Source organism: Drosophila biarmipes, chromosome 3R (genome assembly GCF_025231255.1).
Source record: "Drosophila biarmipes strain raj3 chromosome 3R, RU_DBia_V1.1, whole genome shotgun sequence".
NCBI lineage: Eukaryota > Metazoa > Arthropoda > Insecta > Diptera > Drosophilidae > Drosophila > Drosophila biarmipes.
The window spans coordinates 13,153,519-13,169,566 of NC_066616.1; the positions used below are offsets into that span (position 1 = coordinate 13,153,519).

The 16,048-nt window shown below is 45.4% G+C and overlaps 5 protein-coding genes across 6 annotated transcripts; 1 reads left to right on the forward strand and 4 right to left on the reverse strand.

The window, feature by feature from the left end:
* Nucleotides 1-3: 3 nt before the first annotated feature.
* Nucleotides 4-2,689, reverse strand: LOC108032132 (uncharacterized). The gene is made up of 6 exons (XM_017105966.3): nucleotides 2,390-2,689; nucleotides 1,618-1,738; nucleotides 755-1,093; nucleotides 491-691; nucleotides 320-433; nucleotides 4-249 (listed from the first exon to the last, which is right to left on the reverse strand). The coding sequence occupies exons 2-6, from the start codon at nucleotides 1,729-1,731 to the stop codon at nucleotides 130-132; spliced, it is 888 nt and encodes a 295-aa protein (XP_016961455.1). The 5' UTR covers nucleotides 1,732-1,738; nucleotides 2,390-2,689; the 3' UTR covers nucleotides 4-129.
* Nucleotides 2,690-2,765: 76 nt separating this feature from the next.
* Nucleotides 2,766-4,559, forward strand: LOC108031210 (cardioactive peptide). The gene is made up of 3 exons (XM_017104445.3): nucleotides 2,766-3,318; nucleotides 4,000-4,063; nucleotides 4,117-4,559. Exons 1-3 carry the CDS (start codon nucleotides 3,211-3,213, stop codon nucleotides 4,407-4,409), a joined length of 465 nt encoding a protein of 154 aa, XP_016959934.1. The 5' UTR covers nucleotides 2,766-3,210; the 3' UTR covers nucleotides 4,410-4,559.
* Nucleotides 4,560-4,873: 314 nt separating this feature from the next.
* On the reverse strand, nucleotides 4,874-7,024 carry LOC108032144 (probable cytochrome P450 6d4). Its single transcript, XM_017105984.3, has 3 exons — nucleotides 6,139-7,024; nucleotides 5,876-6,078; nucleotides 4,874-5,817 (listed from the first exon to the last, which is right to left on the reverse strand). Exons 1-3 carry the CDS (start codon nucleotides 6,825-6,827, stop codon nucleotides 5,162-5,164), a joined length of 1,548 nt encoding a protein of 515 aa, XP_016961473.1. The 5' UTR covers nucleotides 6,828-7,024; the 3' UTR covers nucleotides 4,874-5,161.
* A 1,189-nt stretch (nucleotides 7,025-8,213) lies between these two features.
* LOC108031187 (chorion peroxidase) lies at nucleotides 8,214-11,442 on the reverse strand. 2 transcript variants are annotated; one of them, XM_017104406.1, is made up of 4 exons: nucleotides 11,276-11,442; nucleotides 9,021-10,880; nucleotides 8,798-8,967; nucleotides 8,214-8,725 (listed from the first exon to the last, which is right to left on the reverse strand). In XM_017104406.1, exons 1-4 carry the CDS (start codon nucleotides 11,440-11,442, stop codon nucleotides 8,418-8,420), a joined length of 2,505 nt encoding a protein of 834 aa, XP_016959895.1. In that variant the 3' UTR covers nucleotides 8,214-8,417. The 2 variants fall into 2 exon arrangements, with proteins under 2 accessions (XP_016959895.1, XP_016959897.1); XM_017104408.3 differs by having other exon boundaries at nucleotides 11,209-11,428.
* Nucleotides 11,443-11,692: 250 nt separating this feature from the next.
* LOC108032004 (nuclear pore complex protein Nup133) lies at nucleotides 11,693-15,853 on the reverse strand. Its single transcript, XM_017105802.2, has 8 exons — nucleotides 15,583-15,853; nucleotides 15,354-15,528; nucleotides 14,783-15,286; nucleotides 14,415-14,727; nucleotides 13,518-14,356; nucleotides 12,779-13,457; nucleotides 12,174-12,715; nucleotides 11,693-12,114 (listed from the first exon to the last, which is right to left on the reverse strand). The coding sequence occupies exons 1-8, from the start codon at nucleotides 15,756-15,758 to the stop codon at nucleotides 11,740-11,742; spliced, it is 3,603 nt and encodes a 1,200-aa protein (XP_016961291.1). The 5' UTR covers nucleotides 15,759-15,853; the 3' UTR covers nucleotides 11,693-11,739.
* Between the last annotated feature and the right edge of the window lie 195 nt (nucleotides 15,854-16,048).

Here is a 16,048-nt window from a genome sequence, read left to right on the forward strand (position 1 = left end):
GCCTTCTTAGGGGGTACAAATGTTTATTGAGTCGCTAAAATGCTTTACAAAAGTGAGGGTCTAGAGTATTATATATTAGAAAAAGGGCAACTATGGTTATGGTTTTTCTTTTCTTGGAAACAGTCTCCCTTAGGCGGGCACCTTGCGACTAATGATCTTTATCAGCTCATCCACGCGCTCGCTCTTGCCGGCGAATTGTTTTGGATGCGGTCCAATCATTTGAATGATCATCGGCACGTCTTGCGAGACCTGAAAAATGGGAAAATTTGCGATAGTTTGACAGCTGTCTATTTGGGCCAAGCTGAATGTGGGTCAATACCTCGAGGAAACGGGCGAGGGCCTTCAATGTGCGGAAGATCTGGTCCTCGTTGGGGCTGCTCTGGAAGAACTGCAGAATGGCCATGGCCAGCTCCACGGCAATGTCATCGAAGACCTATTGCGAGGTATATCCTTAGGATATGTCATTTATGGTAGTTTAGAACCCACTTACCACAGTCTTGACTTCCTTGATAGCGATGTTGTAGAGGATCATGCTGCCAATGTTTTTCAGCTGCGGGCAGTTGGACAGGATGCAGTGGACGGCCACCTTGGTGGTCACTCGTATGTTGGAGATGGTCTGGCCATTGTATTCCCACTCGGAAATGTACAGCAGCCATTCGGAGGGCCCCAGGTTCTCGAATAGGTTGCACATCTAGATATATGTAAAAACATGAGGAGCTGGAAAAGCAACTATATCTTAGAGATTTATACTCACAAACATGGCCCAGGCCTGTTGCTCCTCGGGCGTCTGCTTGTCAATGTCCTGGGCGTAGTTCATCAGTGTGTGATCCCTGCGATCCTGGTGCAGAATAATGATCACGTCGTCCTTGAGCGCCGCATAGGCCAGGGTGCGGATCAGGTGTATCCGTGTGTCCGGGGAGAAGGCCTGATTGTCACGCAGAACCCGCTGGACGAAGACCAGGAAGTTGTCGCCCAGCGCCCAGGAGCCGTCGTCCTCGATCAAATACTGATGCAGCTCCTCCATGGCCACCTCCTCCTCCTTGTAGATCTTGCCGTCCAGCAGTTTCACCAGGCTCTCTAGTTCAGTCTTTATCTGTGTCGCCAAAGATAGTAATTTATTTTATTGGATGTTTATAAGTTGAAAATTCCATTGATTAATCACGTTTCCATATTTTGAAAAGTGTAGTTCGATTAAAGCACATTTTTGTTTACAAACAAATAGCCAAGTTTGTGTCTGTCTATATGCAAAAAAAATTGTTATTATTTGTTCCATCTTAAAATGGCCAGGCGTGAAATAATTTTTGTGAATTTTGAGTAGAATTTTTCGAGCATAATTTCGCTTTTACATTAAACTGAGCTCTCTGAAAATTTGCATGTCATCCGCACACACAAAAATTTTAATAAATAATTTTTATATGTTGAAATCGAACTAGAAATATAATAAAATGTTCTATTATAATAGCACTATCATTTGTAAAATAGTACCTCATTTGAAACTATTGTCTGCAATGTTTAATAAACTCAATTTATTTTTATCCCTCATTTTAGTTAGGCTTTTAGTTGCATGTATAGTTTTACAATTTTGAGTTCAAATTTTTTCCGCTTTTCTGGACTTACGTCAATGTCTTTGAGGACCAGCGCCGGTTCGCGTGGGACTTCCTTTTCCTCCGTGGACTTGGAGCGCTCCTTGCCGTTCTGCGGCTGCTGTTGTTGGGCTGCGGGCTCTGACATCTTTGGTCTATTTATAGAGAAGTGAGGAAATTATAATAATGAAATCAATTTTATACTTAAAAATAAAGGAATGTGCGCATATGCGGCCACAACAAGCGTTGGCTGCACCAGCAGCGTCACTCGGCAGGGCCATAAAATTGCAGGGCTTTTCACTTTTTATTCGAAATTATTTTTTACGACCTGCTCGCGATAATGTTGTAATTTCAGCACCAATTACCGCTCAAGCGAGATGAAATGTTTACAATTTCGGCTAGGGAAATATGCGAGGAATTCGATGTTTCATATAAACAAAGAAGCGGAAATGTATTTAGCGGTGCTCGCGATTAATTAACAAAATCAACGAAAAAGAATGGGAAAAGCGGTTGCCGGCGACTCAATTGGTAGAGACAGGACAGAGGAAAAGTTGTCAAACCGAAGTGTGACAGTAAAACTGAGGAAAACTCAAAATAGCCGTGGTATTTTTAGGTTTTTACTTTACGTAGACAAAAACAAGGTACAGAAGATTCTCACTGGCAACACGAAATTGCATGCAATGTGATATAAACGATTTTCCGAGTTTTCTCCCGCCCCCAGCTGACGGAATTATGGTCTTTATAATCAAATTAAATGTTTGGTACTGTCATTAATTTGCATAATTTATAGGTTCCAAATTACTCACATGCTATTTTAGTAGAAGTGACACAGAAATTCCTTCACTTTCGACACCGATTCGTGGGAAAGCCAAAGAAACAAAAGTCAAAACTCAACTAGGGCACAAATAATATCTCTTGGCGGCGGTGCGTTTTGTTTATTCGAAATTCCGGAGATGAATAGTTGGCTATTTATTTTCCAGATCATGCAACTTTTGTAGAACTTTTCATCGAACTCCGGAGATCGAGTAGCACGCGAACCGTTTCTCTAGAGAATCGACTCGAAATTGCCTCTGTTTATTCGGAAAAGTCCTGTGGAAGTGTGGGGAAAACTTTCGGAAAATGCACACTCTGCGGCGAATGAGCGATCTGTGAGTGGGTTTTCGGATATTTCGGATCGGGTCTTTATAAATAGCCACGCGTCTCAGTTCGCTCGCGAGCGAAATGTAGCCAATGCAGCTACACCGAACGAATCGGGGGAATATTGCTGAGAATGCTTAAAGATTCAACATAAACATAACACCATCTCAAATCCAATCTGCAGTGGTTTTATTACCCTCTGCAAGGGCAAGGACCATCCTTCAACCGTCAGTGCAATATTGCGTTGCGGGGGCGGCCCGGCTGGGAAAGGTCGGGAAAAACACAAAAAGCTATTAAGTGGCAACCGAAATACATTCCACGCCCAGCTGGAGGTCCTGTCGCATTCTGAAAGCAACAAGTCTCACATTGCGTAGCCGAGATGTTGACCAAGGCCCGAGCTGGGGCTACTTTCATTTGGCTTTCGAGTGTTAAGCGCGTCGGTTGCTAACTGGATCCTTCCTGAAACCATTCGCCGACATCCTTCTGCGCCATGAGAACTTCCCTCCAAATTTCCCTGCGGCTAATCGCGCTCCTGGTTTGTTTCATCTCCTGTCAGGCCACGCTGGAAAGGGAAAACGAGGGCAACAACATGGCAAACGTGAGTTATCTTTAGGTTAACTATTTCATAAGGTGCAAACAAGGTGTGAAAAGCTGTGGTGAAATTATGCAGCTATTTTTAATCGAATGCCACGTAACTACGTAAAGAAATGCGATACCAGTTCGAAATCCCTCCATTTTTAACCTACATTAATCATTGATAACGTACAGCTGTGCTTAAGCATTGATGCAGTAATTATATGGTAAATATTTTAAAGCAATTTTAATTTAAAGAGTAAGACCCTACTAGTATTGCATTTTTCCTGGCTAAATGGTTTAGGGTTTCAGTCATAAATTAATAAATTTTTCGAAAAAACAACTGTTTGTATAGATAGTATTCCTCAAAATTATAAAAATTTCTGAATGATTTTTTAAAATAAAGTTGAATATTATTGAATTCTTTACAATTTTAAATTAAATTCAATGCTCTAATTGTTTTTTTAAGTTTAAGATTATTTTATATAATAATAAAACTTATGTTCAGACTTAGAAATTGTAACTCCATAGAATATTACCATTGTAACAATAGTATAATAACATAACTTACACTCAGGCTTTAAATAATGGTAATGGACCCATTTTTTTGTAGTAACTAAACATTAATTTTTTTATATTTCTTATATATTTCAAACGTCAAAACACATTCATTTCATTTTAATTTTTCACACTTAATTTCTTTCAGCACAAGCTCAGTGGCGTTATACAGTGGAAGTACGAGAAGCGACCCTTTTGCAACGCATTTACAGGTAATTCAACAAAATTTATGCATCTACAAGTTGTTGACCCCGGAGCATTGCAGGATGTGGACGCAAGCGAACGTACCCCTCGTATCCCCCATTCTCACTATTCAAACGCAACGAAGTCGAGGACAAGCCCTATAACAATGACTACCTGTCCGAGGGTCTGAGTGACTTGATCGATATCAATGCGGAGCCCGCTGTGGAAAACGTGCAGAAGCAAATTATGTCGCAGGCGAAAATCTTCGAGGCCATCAAAGAAGCCAGTAAGGAAATCTTCCGTCAGAAGAACAAGCAGAAAATGCTGCAGAACGAGAAGGAAATGCAGCAGCTGGAGGAGCGTGAGAACAAATGAATCGCAACGATCGGAGGACTGGAAAACTAACTGACTGGATAGTTACCACACTGGTTTTGTTATTGTACATATTGCTATTATCTATGACTCTGCGAAGTGCGAAAGATTCTACATCACTGGCATGCATTCAATAAAAAATTGTTGACCTCACTTTCGGGCTTGTGTTCTTGGTCTAGACTGGAAATTTTACTTGTGTAGGTTTAACGATTAGAATATTGGCAGATGGCTAGTTTAGGTCGATCTAATAATATCCCCCCTACAATCGTTAGACTTTCCTGATTAGTAGTGTTCCCAATTTCACGGTCCCGTTTGTACAGCTCATACTCTTTTTTGCCGAAATATTATAAATATGTTAGCCTATGGTATCTTTGGGTGGCATTAGTAATCAGTAATCGCAGAGGGCTCTCCTATCATTGCAAACTTATGATAGCGATAAGAGGCCTTAACCATGGATTGCACCTAAAAATGTTTAAAAAGTATGAACAAACTACATTGTTTGAAAATGTTTTATTTTAATAGGTTTTTAAAGTAAAACAATTGGCTGTGGTTATTAAAGGACAGTTTTCCAATATTTAAATCTATTTGATATAAGACCTAAAGCATTAATCTAAGTTTTATAAGTTGATCATTCAACGACAAATGGCTACATTTTATGAAGGTTATCTTTTTTCATCTATTGCCATAATGGCACTTAGCGGATTGACTATAATCAAAGCGAATTTATGGCCACTTAACCATTGTATTTCATCGGTTTAGTGGGAGTGGGGCACCCTCTTGGACAGACGAACTCGAACTCCATGTTTGGGCATCAGTGCAATACCGCTGTTTTCGAACTCTATCTCGCGTTTGCTCATCACTTCAACGTTGAAGTTCTGCAGAATTTTAATGATAGCCAGTTTGGCGTTAACACGACCCATTCGCTGGGCAATACAAATCCTGGGACCCTCTCCAAATGGCATGAAGGCAGTGGGATTGTAGTTGCGACTCTCCTCCGAGAACCGATCGGGATCATAGGTCTCTGGATCTGGGAAGTACTCGGCGTCGTGGTGAATACCATGGAGAGAGATCACAACAGGGGTTCCCTTTGGAATCACATGGTCGGTGTCGGGAACAGTATAGTCCTGGGTGCATTCACGGTTCAGGATGGGAAGACCCGGATACTTGCGAATGGTTTCCTGCAGGCACAGCTCCAAAAACTCCATCTTGTGCAGGGAATCGTAGGTGATTTTGCCGTCGTTCTTCTCCAGCGTCTCGTCCACCTCATTCTGCAAACGCTTCAGCAACTCTGGATACTGCGCCAACTCGTAGATGGTAAAGGCTGCAGTGGACCCAGTGGTCTCCTGACCAGCTATGTAGAATATAAACGCCTGAGCGGTGATGGTCTCCAAGGAAATGGCCTTGATATGACCTGAAAATAACACATTTTTTAGCTTTTAACCATTTGGAATAGCATTTAGGTGACCTACCATCTGGTGTCTTCTGGATGCTGAAGGATTTCTCATCATTCTCCTCGATCTTGCCCGTGTTCCTTAGCTGAATAAGCAACTGGAGCAGATCCTTGCGCACAATTCCGTTTTTCTCTCGGTGCTCAACGGTTTCCTTGACAATCTCCAGCATGGCCAGACCGACTGGGTTTTTAAAACCAATTCTGAACAGGAACTTGGCCATTCTACAGGAAAATGGTTACCCATTAGATGAAAGAAACTTAACGAATTAAGGTATAACTTACGAGGGCAAAAGGAAGATCATCATACCGAATAAGGCATTGAACCTATTATTGACCCTGGCAATCGACACCAGTCTCCGGAACTTGTTGTCCGGGTTTTCGAAGCTGTTTACGTCCAAGCCAAAGATGGTCGAGGCAATAATGTCGATAGCGTAGTCTTGCATCACCTTCTTGAGATCCACCTCCTCGAAATCCTTCTCTGGCAGCTTTTTCTGTAGAAAAGCCACCATTTTGTCGCCAATGTCCTCGGAGGTGCTGAACATGGCCTTCAGCTTCCCGGAGGTGAAGCAGGGCGACAACATGTGCCTCATGGCCCGCCAGCTCTGACCTCGCAGGGAAAATATATTAGCCGACAGCGGATCCTTCTCCTCATCGACGTACACCCCGCGGTCGTGGAAGCTGGCGAAATCCTGGGCCAGCACTCGGCGTGCCAGCTCGGCATCTCTGACCAGAACCGCCGGTCGGAAGAGCAAGTAAATGCCCAAGACGCGCTCTTTGCTCTTCACATACGCGTCGTAGATGGCCAAGCCCATGCTCTTCTCCTGCCTCCAGAAGCTGTCCAGACATCCGAATGGAATCCCGGAGTGGCTGTCGTACGGGAATCCTCTTCGCTCCCAGAACTCATAATGGTGCTTCACATAGAACCAAGCCAATGTCAGCAGAGACAGGGCCAGCAAAGCCAGCGAAAACATGATCAACCGATGGGATTTTTAACATGAACGTTACTCGAAGAAGGTCTACACTCAACTGACTATCAAAGAGCTGGGTTTCCATTTAAATGGTCAAATTCGTCGCCGATTTGTGCTTTTCCGTATCAACGCGCTCTCTTGATAATGAATTCAGAAATGGTGTTCACGGTTCTCTTCCCTTCCTAACATGATGAAATTTGCTATTAAAACGAAGTTTTTTTTTAGATTGAAAAAATAATTTAAAACCACCCTGGGTTTTGGAATGATGAAATATGAAAATTTGAATAAGTTGGAGCAGTTTGATGACCCGTCCCACCTGCTGAGCAATGCAAATCCTGGGACCTTCGCCAAAAGGCATGAAGGGAGTTGGACTATAGTTGCGGTTCAGGTTGGGAAGACCATCCAGGTCGCAGCGATTCCTACAAATACAGTTCCAAGAACTTCATCTTCCAAGAACTTCATCTAGTCATTCCGTCGTTCTCGGCCAGCGTCTCATCAACTTCATCCTGCTAGCGCTTAAGCAACTCTGCATACTGTGCCAACTCATTAATGGTAAGGGATGCAGTGGATCCAGTGGTCTCCTGACCAGCTATGTGGAATATGAAACCCAGATCGATGCCTAGTGAATCACTTGCGTCGTAGCATTCGGCTTGGATTAGGAGAGGCTTCAGAGTCATTTAAGTTCTCTTACTTTAAGCGAACAAAGCTTTCAAATGTTTTGTTTACATGTCAACCGGTTTAAATGATTCTTCACCGTTTTCAACTACTTGTTTACGTTACCAACCATTCAAAATGAATTAATTCGGACTTTTAAGGAACTTTACAATGCCTAAAATATTTTGTTTCGTTTAACTAACCAAAGAATTAAACAAATAAATTACATCATGCACCATAAAAATGGAGATGTTTAACATTATACCTAACGATACGAGGTTGCTAAACTAATATACCCTTATCGGAAGCTCTTTTTTTCCACCTCCTTAGTTTGTTTTATAGATGAGCTATCATCCTACCATAAATCAATACCTCTTTTTTAAGACCATTGAAAAAATGCATCATACATATCAACGGCGAGGAAGGCAATACTCAAAGGTAAGAAATTCAATACTTCTTACTTCCACTCAAATCGTAAGGTTTAGGTAATTAACTCGAGCCGACAATTTCAAAAATATTAGATTGTCATTAGAGACCGGTCTAAGAAAAGTTAAGAAAGGTCCGACATAACACTGATGAGAATACTGATTGCTCTGATCGATAATGTATATACTTTAAATCAACATTAAAAAAGTAGTAATTTATTAACTTGGTACAACTTACCTAGCTTTTTAATTCGACTGCATTACTTGTTTTGCTTTTTGATGATGAAGCCGGTTACTAAATATTGTTAAATTTACATTTATTTTATAAATCTTGACAGTCGAAGGTGATTTACGTAGGAATCTTAGTTTGTAATAATGGTCGATCTTCTTGTCCTCATGGCTTAAAAATAAATTAAATTAATTTTTCATGATATGAATTTTTTCATTAGGATTATTTTCACCCTTACTGTATAGCTGTATTTTCTTAGGTGACTTACTGCTTTCTCCTATAAAATCAGATACCCTTATCAATATGAAGAGTTACATTGGCTGTCCTATGGGTTCCCTTGACCGTGTTATTGGACATTACCCGCACTGAAGAGGATCCCCTACTTATTCCTGTACTGTGCAGTTCCCTCGGTTTTTTGTCCTCTGACCAGGGCTCAAAATTGAAGTTGAATCCCTCTAAATCCTGGCAGTTCACTTGGGGATTGCCTTTATCATGCAGTCGCTGCATTACGTGTTTTCTCACTGTGGTTATACCATCGGAATTGCGACAGATGATGGCTGCCAGACTGGTTTTGTAAATCTCCGCTAGTTGGGCTGGAAAAGAAGATTTATTTTTTAAGAAACGGGTTCTTTATCAGAGAAAAGTCAATTTCAATCGCCCCTAACCTTTGGTGAACTTCTGTGGCCCCATCTTCCGCTCGTACCAATGGGAGTCGCCCAGTTTGAGGCGTAGGAACTGATCCGATACCATGCAGCTGAGGAGCGGACCAAAGATTGCTCCTCCCAGTGGTGGTTCACTAAGAGCACCCGTGTAAACGTCCACATCCTGCGGAGATCTGAAATAAGGAGTTATCGTTCTGCTTACCCAATGGATCATTACTTTACTTACTCATAAATCTGCCTGATGGTCTCCAAAGTAGCGTTGTCTATGGCCTGGGACATCTGCTCCCACGTGTCCACTGGTGAAAGGCGACAGTGACGCCGGAAGACCGGGTACGAGGGTATCCCATGGTCCCGACCCCTTTGAATGTTCAGCGAGACCAAGTCCAGACCGCACAGAGGCACCTTATCCTCGGCGGTTCCTTCGAAAAGCTTCTGAGTAACCTCCAGCGAAAAAAAGCGATCCACTTGCATTACCGGCGTATTGGCCGCCGTCATTAGGGCGTGGTCAATCCCATGCTCCGCCCAGAGGGAGAAGGGATTAAAAAGCATCTTGTGAAGCTCTATGGCCTCGGGAGTACTATTATCCCGCGAGACATTAAACAATCCCGGTAGAAGCGTATGTGCGAAGCGGAAAGCGGCTGCTGCAAAGCAGTTCGCAATACTCGGATCCACTTCCGGGTCATAAGTGTCCGGAGCATCGAGATTATCCTTGGCCGGCAGCAAACCCTTGGCCTCGCTGAGATTCCTTCCCAGCAGCACTGGCAGAAACTCATTGTAGGTGATGTGCGCCATTTGGGCACCTAGAATCTTGCGAGCCTCCTGGTAAAGCTGCTCATCTTCCCAGTGGGGATTTTCCTCCTGCAGTTGCCGAGCCAAGTAATTGTGATGCCTGGCCCACAGCAGGTGCATGGATGTGAGCAGCAGGTTCTCATTGGCCCGATCATCGCCAGACTCAAAGCAGTACTTTCCCAGTCGGGTCATCTGCACTCGATTACAACCATCCGACGGATTCGAGGAGATGGGCAGCAACTGGCGACCATCATCCGTGAGATACATCCGCAGAGATCCGTTTATGAAACTGCGCAGCTGATTCTGCCGCTGCTCCAGATTGCCGTACACCACGGAGGCATCAATGAAGGCCGTGGCCTGGTTCAGTTGCATCCGTGGACCGAATCTTCCCGTGGGCGCGGGAGCGGACCTCACGAAGTTCATGCAACTAATGTTGTACTGCTTGTAGTACGGATCGTCGGGCAGGATGTCCACGGGAAAGCATTCCGGATGCTGCTCACGTGTGGCAGCCACACAGCAATCGATGGACTCACCCTCCTGCGAGGTGGTAAGTGAAGTGGCTGTAATGTCGTGGTCCATGAACTGGCCAAAAACGGCCAGCATCACGGTGAAATTCGAGTCCGTCTCGTAGCTGGAACGGTGGATCTTTAGGGAGACCTGACGAGCCGGCGGCAGGCGTCCATGATGACTAACTCGGGGAGCTGCAATACCGTCGGCATAATCTGGAGACACCATGCGACGGTAAGGAACCATGGAGGCTCCATACGTCCTGGGATGTTCTTTGTTGTTGCAAACCCCCGTGGATCTTCTATAGCGGGCATTAAAATCGCAATCCAATCGGAGAACCGTGGGATCAGGCAGGACTATCTTAGGTCCCCAGCCGATATTGCTGCGTCCTGGCTGCTTGGTGTAGTTGAATCTCTTGGCTATATCCAGAGTGGCCTGGTTCTCCACATAACCACGTCGTGCCAGTTTTCTTGCCTCTGGATTCGTGCTCAGGGATCGATAGTGTCGGAAGGCCGGCGTATTCACCTCGTTAGGCTGCAAGCCTTCCTCCAGTATTTCCCGATCCCCTAGAGCTTTGATCCCTGCGCTAACCGCCTGGGCGCCATCATGGTGACCTAGTGCCGCCTGTTGCAGGGCCCAATAAGCCGCCGGTTCGTCTGGCAGAGGTTGGTTGGGCGGCAACTCGATTTCCGATCCATTGACGCCGAAGAAAAAACTGGGACCCCCATCCGCACCACCAAGGGAATCGCTGTACACCAGGGCCAGGCACAGGGCGGTAATTACAATCGCTCTGCGGTTGGGAAAGTGAAATCACTTTGTGGTTAACATGGTGTGGTTAGGCTACGACTAAACGTTCACAGTGGCTTGATAATGGGGTATTGAATATCCTGGTGGAAGGGGTTGGGCAATTGATTTTCCACTATATACAAATTTTTCTTTAAATCAACCCTTTAAAGGCACCAAGTCAAATGGACAGTTTAAATAAACACTTATCCCTAGTATACAAGGCAATTTATCTTTTAAAGATAAACAAAAAAAAGTATTTAATAAATGGTTAATATTTAGTCAATCCACCCCTAAACTATGAAAAATTAGTTTGGAAATTCTTCACGATGCACCTTTTTAGATTCAGTACTTTTAACCCAACTTCTGTAGATGTCCGACATATGATGTTCTCGCACTCACATAAAGGTGATGCCCATGCACCACTGAAACTGCCGCATCTTGTTGCGACGCGAGCGCGGAGAAACACCACCGGGAAAAACGCGTTCCGGTCCTTGATACGGCGGCAGGACGACGTATCCTGAGCCACCGGCAACGGCCTCGGTAAGCGGCGTTGTTTCGTCGGTCATGATCAGAGCTGAACTGATGCGCACCGGCGGCAAATGCAGCCAGCAGAGCTGTGGGCCAGGGCGACTCTAAAGTTGCCCCGAACACTTGGCGGGCTTCCGGCTCTCCGCTCGCCACACTTCAGATACTTTCGCCGGCAGCGCCTGGCTGTGACAAAGCAACTTAGTTTATAATATATTATAATGCCAGCGTTTGAGCGACGCAACAACAAGGCAGCCAACTGTCCACCGTCCAAGAACACCAGCCGTCATCTTGAATTCTTAACGTAAACTTTAATAAATGACATTTGAGGTGCACGATTAGACTTCCATATCTTCTGGCTGCCTGAACATGTCGGCCACATACTCGTAGGTCAGTTTCAGCAGATACTGGAACGGTTTCTGCTGCGGCAAATCGCCCAGCTCCACGCTCTCCAGAAAGTCCTCCATGGGGGGCAGGAAGTTCTCGGACTCTTGACCCATCAGCTGCGAAATTTCAATGATCTTGAAGAAGAGCAACTTCTGCATGTAATCCACTCCGTTGTTGGGGTCGTAGTCCGTCCAGTTATCGCGCTTTATGGCAGCACACCAGATCTTGTGACGCATGTCGTAGGGCTGCTCCACGTAGCTCAGAAGCTCCAGAGCTTTACGGAACTCCGTCTCGCTGGCTGTGTCGTTCTCCTCGGCAATATTTAGCTGTGATTAAGGATTGAATGATTAATTTAGATAATTATGCCACATTTGGGCTATCTTACGTTGATTATCTCCTCTGCCTTGAGCACCTTCTGCTCCGTTGTATCAAAGCCAAAACTCTGCAACACGTCATGGCTCAATTGCGACTGATATTCGATCAGTGTTAGATCTGCATTTATCTTCTCCACCTGAGCGGTTAAATCTGAATCGGCTGCCGCGAAGGCCGCCAGTTTGGCCAGCGACAGCATAGACTTCTTGCGCGCCACGAACTCCGTTTCGCATTGGGCCAATTCGTACAGTACCTTGGCCGCCCGCTCGAAGTCACCGTTGAATATTAGCTGGATCCAGCCCAGTGACGGGTGGTCGCGCATGAACTGCGCCAGCGCCGTCTGGTTGCCCTTGAAGCGCTCGAAGACTTCGCCGTGCCGGTTCTGACGCAGATGCCAGTTGATGGCAAACTGCGAGAAATCGAACTCCTCGTACTTGCGAGTGTAATCGTCCAGGCGATCCTTGTCCTGCGTCTCATCGCAGATGATCACCAGACTCTGGAAGTCCAAGTACTTCTCGGCCAGTTTAGCGGCGTACTCATATTGACGATCTTTGACTGGAAATTACAAAACAATTTTAAATTTTGTAACTGAATATACATTGTACATATACTACTTACTCAATACTGAGATGAGTTCCCTGCGCTGGGCCTCAAATTGCTGCTGCAGCACATTGAACTTCTCTGAGTCGCGCACACTCTCCAAATAAGTCCTTCGTCCGTCCAGCACCAAATCCACCAACTCGAAAATTTGCTGGTACAACTGCTGCTTCAGCTCGGTCTCGCTAACGCAGTGACCGCCATAGCGTACGCTAATGTCGATGAGGCGGGTGAGAGTGTCACGGACCCCGGCGCTTCCGGCCATCGCAGTCCAAGGAAGGTTCTCGTAGGACGATAGTTTGTCGTTGCTCAGCCTAAAGTTACTGGCATTCTGTTCCCTGTGCCTAAACACCTGACCCAAAATGTCCAGGACAATGGAATTTATTTCGTTGACGAAGTGTGCCACTGAAACTGTGGTCTGGCTCTGGGCAGCAATTCGTTCGTCGGCAATATCCGCTAGGGCCTCGAAAACGTTCTGTATCTTTGACAGCTTCACATAAAATATATCCTGGTACGTTAGGCTGCCGTGGGGCTTCTCGTCCCACAAAGCTACAGTGGCTTCGATTGCCTCTTCAATTAGCTTTGGCATTTTGGTCTGCAAAGAACGAAGAGCCATGGCAGCCACTATCTTCTCACTGATATCGGAAAGAATAAAGCTGGTGGGCTTCAGCAAATGACTTCCGCAAGGTATGGCATTTAACTGAAAGAAAAATTATGTTTTTAATAAGTTTTATTTAATATTTGTTTTCTTGATTTATACCTTTTCCCAAACTCCACTGGAGTGCAGAAACGCGATGAAATGCTGGAAAGCGATAATCTTGTCCCTTAACTGATTGATTATCTGCATGGAACGCGAGCTGCCAATGGCATGCCGATTGCTATCCTGATCCCCGAGAGCCTCCTCCCAACGAGGATCGGATATTGGAATGTCTTCGGCCAAGTCCTCGGCGATGGTAATGACAATTCTATCCAACTTGTAGGCATCCATAGGTGCACCATTCGGATCGGCTCCAGTTACGCTGCGCAGCAGCTCTCCTACAATGGTCTTGACCATGTTGTTGTTCCTTTTCAGATGGTAAAGGAATGCAGCCTTCAGCTGTCCCACTTCATCGCAAAGTTCATTGTACATTTCATCCGGATCGAGCTCGAACAGGTGGAGGTTGTTAGTGCTGCCAGTTATTGCGGACTGGTCGGTAACTCCGAAGCTGGCATTGAAGGAAGTGGGCGCGTATAGGTCGGGAGTATTGCAGGAGCTCATGTTCATCATCTCGGAACCGTCAAAATCGCCGGGCGTAATAGAAACCAGTCCGTGTGTGCGACTAAAGAACAACGGCAGTTGGCTACAGATAGCGGCACTTAATATCCGATCGTCATGTAGGAGGAATTCGATATTTTCGGCCTCCAGCTCTGCCGTGGGCACGGAGTTGGACAAGTGCAGCGGATACACTACTTTGGGCGTGTACAGATAAATATGACTGCTGCCCACAACGAAGCGCAGGCTGAGGCAATCTTCCTCAGTCTTGGCACTGAAGAATTTATTGATCTTGAGCGGTGTGAACGACTCCAAGAGCATACTTTCCGTTTGAGCACTTCCCGTCACTGAAATAATAATTATTATAATTCTACTGGACTTATATTTTCCAAAGCTTTTCCTTACCCAGAGCGTAGCACATTTGTGGAGCATGAGCCGCATTTACAGCTCCAGCCAGTATATATGCCTTGTTCTTCACCAAATGGAAGTCTAGCAGATGCAGATCAATCTCCACATTGTCCGCTGGAAGCCGGACGTTCCAGAACTTTGTTTTGAACTCCTCGCGTATCCTGCGTACCACTTCCCCATCCTCGTAAATAAGATTCTCGGTATTGCCCTTGTTGGACAGACTCCAGCGCTGGATTGCACGGTCCGAGAGCACGGCCACAACTGTTTCTCCACTTTCGGAATTGCTCTCGCAGCACATGCCAACTAATGTCTAGAAAATCAACCTATTAAAAATGTGTTCGAATTGGTTAAATTGCGATACAAACCTGATCCTTGTCCCCACCCGTGTTCATACCAATCAAAATGGAAGCAAATTTCTTGCCAAAGCCACCGAGAAAGCTTGTAGCAGGCTTGATAGTCTTGTGGTGCAGAGTGTAACGGCCATTGGTAAGACCCACACGTAGGAACACAAGGTTGCAGGTGGTGGTCACGGCTAGGTAGCCCTGCTGCGTTGGTAGACTGAGCAGCTGAACGAACTCCTGACCGGTAAGGATCGAGAGATCCACTGAGTTTCCATCGTGTGCGATGGACGACCAGTAGCGAACTTCTCCGGTGGCGGACACCGCAATACAAGAGGCCATTTGCTGGCCCTCCGTCTGGAAAACGCTTATCAAATCACTCTTGTGACCCAGATCGCTGTAGGGCAGGGTCAGCTCGCGGCACTGGGCCAGGCCAGCTCCACGCCTCGCAGGTTTGCCCACACGTGGTGGCGAGCTGTTCTTGGCCGTGTCTTTGTACTGCCAAATCAATAGGCGCCTGCCTTGAACCACCTGAAAGAGTACAATTGGTGAATCTGCTGGATGTGAATCTGCTGGATGTGAATCTGTGATGTCTTACCCAAGCCCAACCATTCTGGGTCACTTTGGCAGTAACCGTGCCCGCTCCAGGTCCCGCAAAAGTAAGCGCCTCATTGACCACCACGGGCAGGGGGCAACCAAAGCTCTCGACCACATTATAATCGGATCGGATGCCGGGAATGGACTGAGTGGAGCGCACTGACGAGACGAGCCGGCTGGAAAGGGAAAGTATGGTCAGCAGAAGTCCAAAGTGTGTGAGGAGCACCTACCTGTTGGTCAGGGCAGTCTTTTTGAAGTTTCCCGGCAGCTGGGCACAACCGGCGTTGCCGCCAAAAAAGGATTTTCGCGTGCTGTCCGCCGAAGCCGCTGGCATGCTGTATCTCCTTAAACCCGGAGAAGATTCGCGCGACACGCCGTACAGTTGCTTCTGTAGGTTTCTATCCATTATTTTGTGCAGGTGGCCGCTTGGGAATCACTTATAAATATAAATAAACAATTACTTTTTGCAAAACAACCGAGCCGGCATGTGTGCGTATCGATAGGCGATTGGCAGTGGCGCCATATCGAAGTCACAGCGTGTAACTATCGATTAAAAGTCACGACATTGCGTTCAGTTTAAACTTAAAAAAAATGATTTAAAAGGTATGTAATATATTACTAACTTTTGATTCTAATTTAAACTTTAAAATATATTTGTTTATTATTATTTATTTGGAACTTTCGTGACTACCATCG

Excerpts from the sequence above, each read along its gene's own strand:
- LOC108032132 (XM_017105966.3), bottom strand. The coding sequence starts at position 1,731 with ATGTCAGAGCCCGCAGCCCAACAACAGCAGCCGCAGAACGGCAAGGAG. Across the intron at positions 1,094-1,617 it reads TGGTCCTCAAAGACATTGAC|ATAAAGACTGAACTAGAGAG; the intron begins GTAAGTCCAGAA and ends TTGGCGACACAG. Across the intron at positions 434-490 it reads TCAAGGAAGTCAAGACTGTG|GTCTTCGATGACATTGCCGT; the intron begins GTAAGTGGGTTC and ends ACCTCGCAATAG.
- LOC108031210 (XM_017104445.3), top strand. The coding sequence starts at position 3,211 with ATGAGAACTTCCCTCCAAATTTCCCTGCGGCTAATCGCGCTCCTGGTT. Across the intron at positions 3,319-3,999 it reads AGGGCAACAACATGGCAAAC|CACAAGCTCAGTGGCGTTAT; the intron begins GTGAGTTATCTT and ends AATTTCTTTCAG. Across the intron at positions 4,064-4,116 it reads CTTTTGCAACGCATTTACAG|GATGTGGACGCAAGCGAACG; the intron begins GTAATTCAACAA and ends GGAGCATTGCAG.
- LOC108032144 (XM_017105984.3), bottom strand. The coding sequence starts at position 6,827 with ATGTTTTCGCTGGCTTTGCTGGCCCTGTCTCTGCTGACATTGGCTTGG. Across the intron at positions 6,079-6,138 it reads ATGATCTTCCTTTTGCCCTC|AATGGCCAAGTTCCTGTTCA; the intron begins GTAAGTTATACC and ends ATTTTCCTGTAG. Across the intron at positions 5,818-5,875 it reads CATCCAGAAGACACCAGATG|GTCATATCAAGGCCATTTCC; the intron begins GTAGGTCACCTA and ends TGTTATTTTCAG.
- LOC108031187 (XM_017104406.1), bottom strand. The coding sequence starts at position 11,442 with ATGACCGACGAAACAACGCCGCTTACCGAGGCCGTTGCCGGTGGCTCA. Across the intron at positions 8,968-9,020 it reads ACCATCAGGCAGATTTATGA|ATCTCCGCAGGATGTGGACG; the intron begins GTAAGTAAAGTA and ends TCCTTATTTCAG. Across the intron at positions 8,726-8,797 it reads GCCACAGAAGTTCACCAAAG|CCCAACTAGCGGAGATTTAC; the intron begins GTTAGGGGCGAT and ends CTTCTTTTCCAG.
- LOC108032004 (XM_017105802.2), bottom strand. The coding sequence starts at position 15,758 with ATGGATAGAAACCTACAGAAGCAACTGTACGGCGTGTCGCGCGAATCT. Across the intron at positions 14,357-14,414 it reads ACAAATGTGCTACGCTCTGG|TGACGGGAAGTGCTCAAACG; the intron begins GTAAGGAAAAGC and ends TTATTATTTCAG. Across the intron at positions 12,716-12,778 it reads GGAACTCATCTCAGTATTGA|TCAAAGATCGTCAATATGAG; the intron begins GTAAGTAGTATA and ends TGTAATTTCCAG.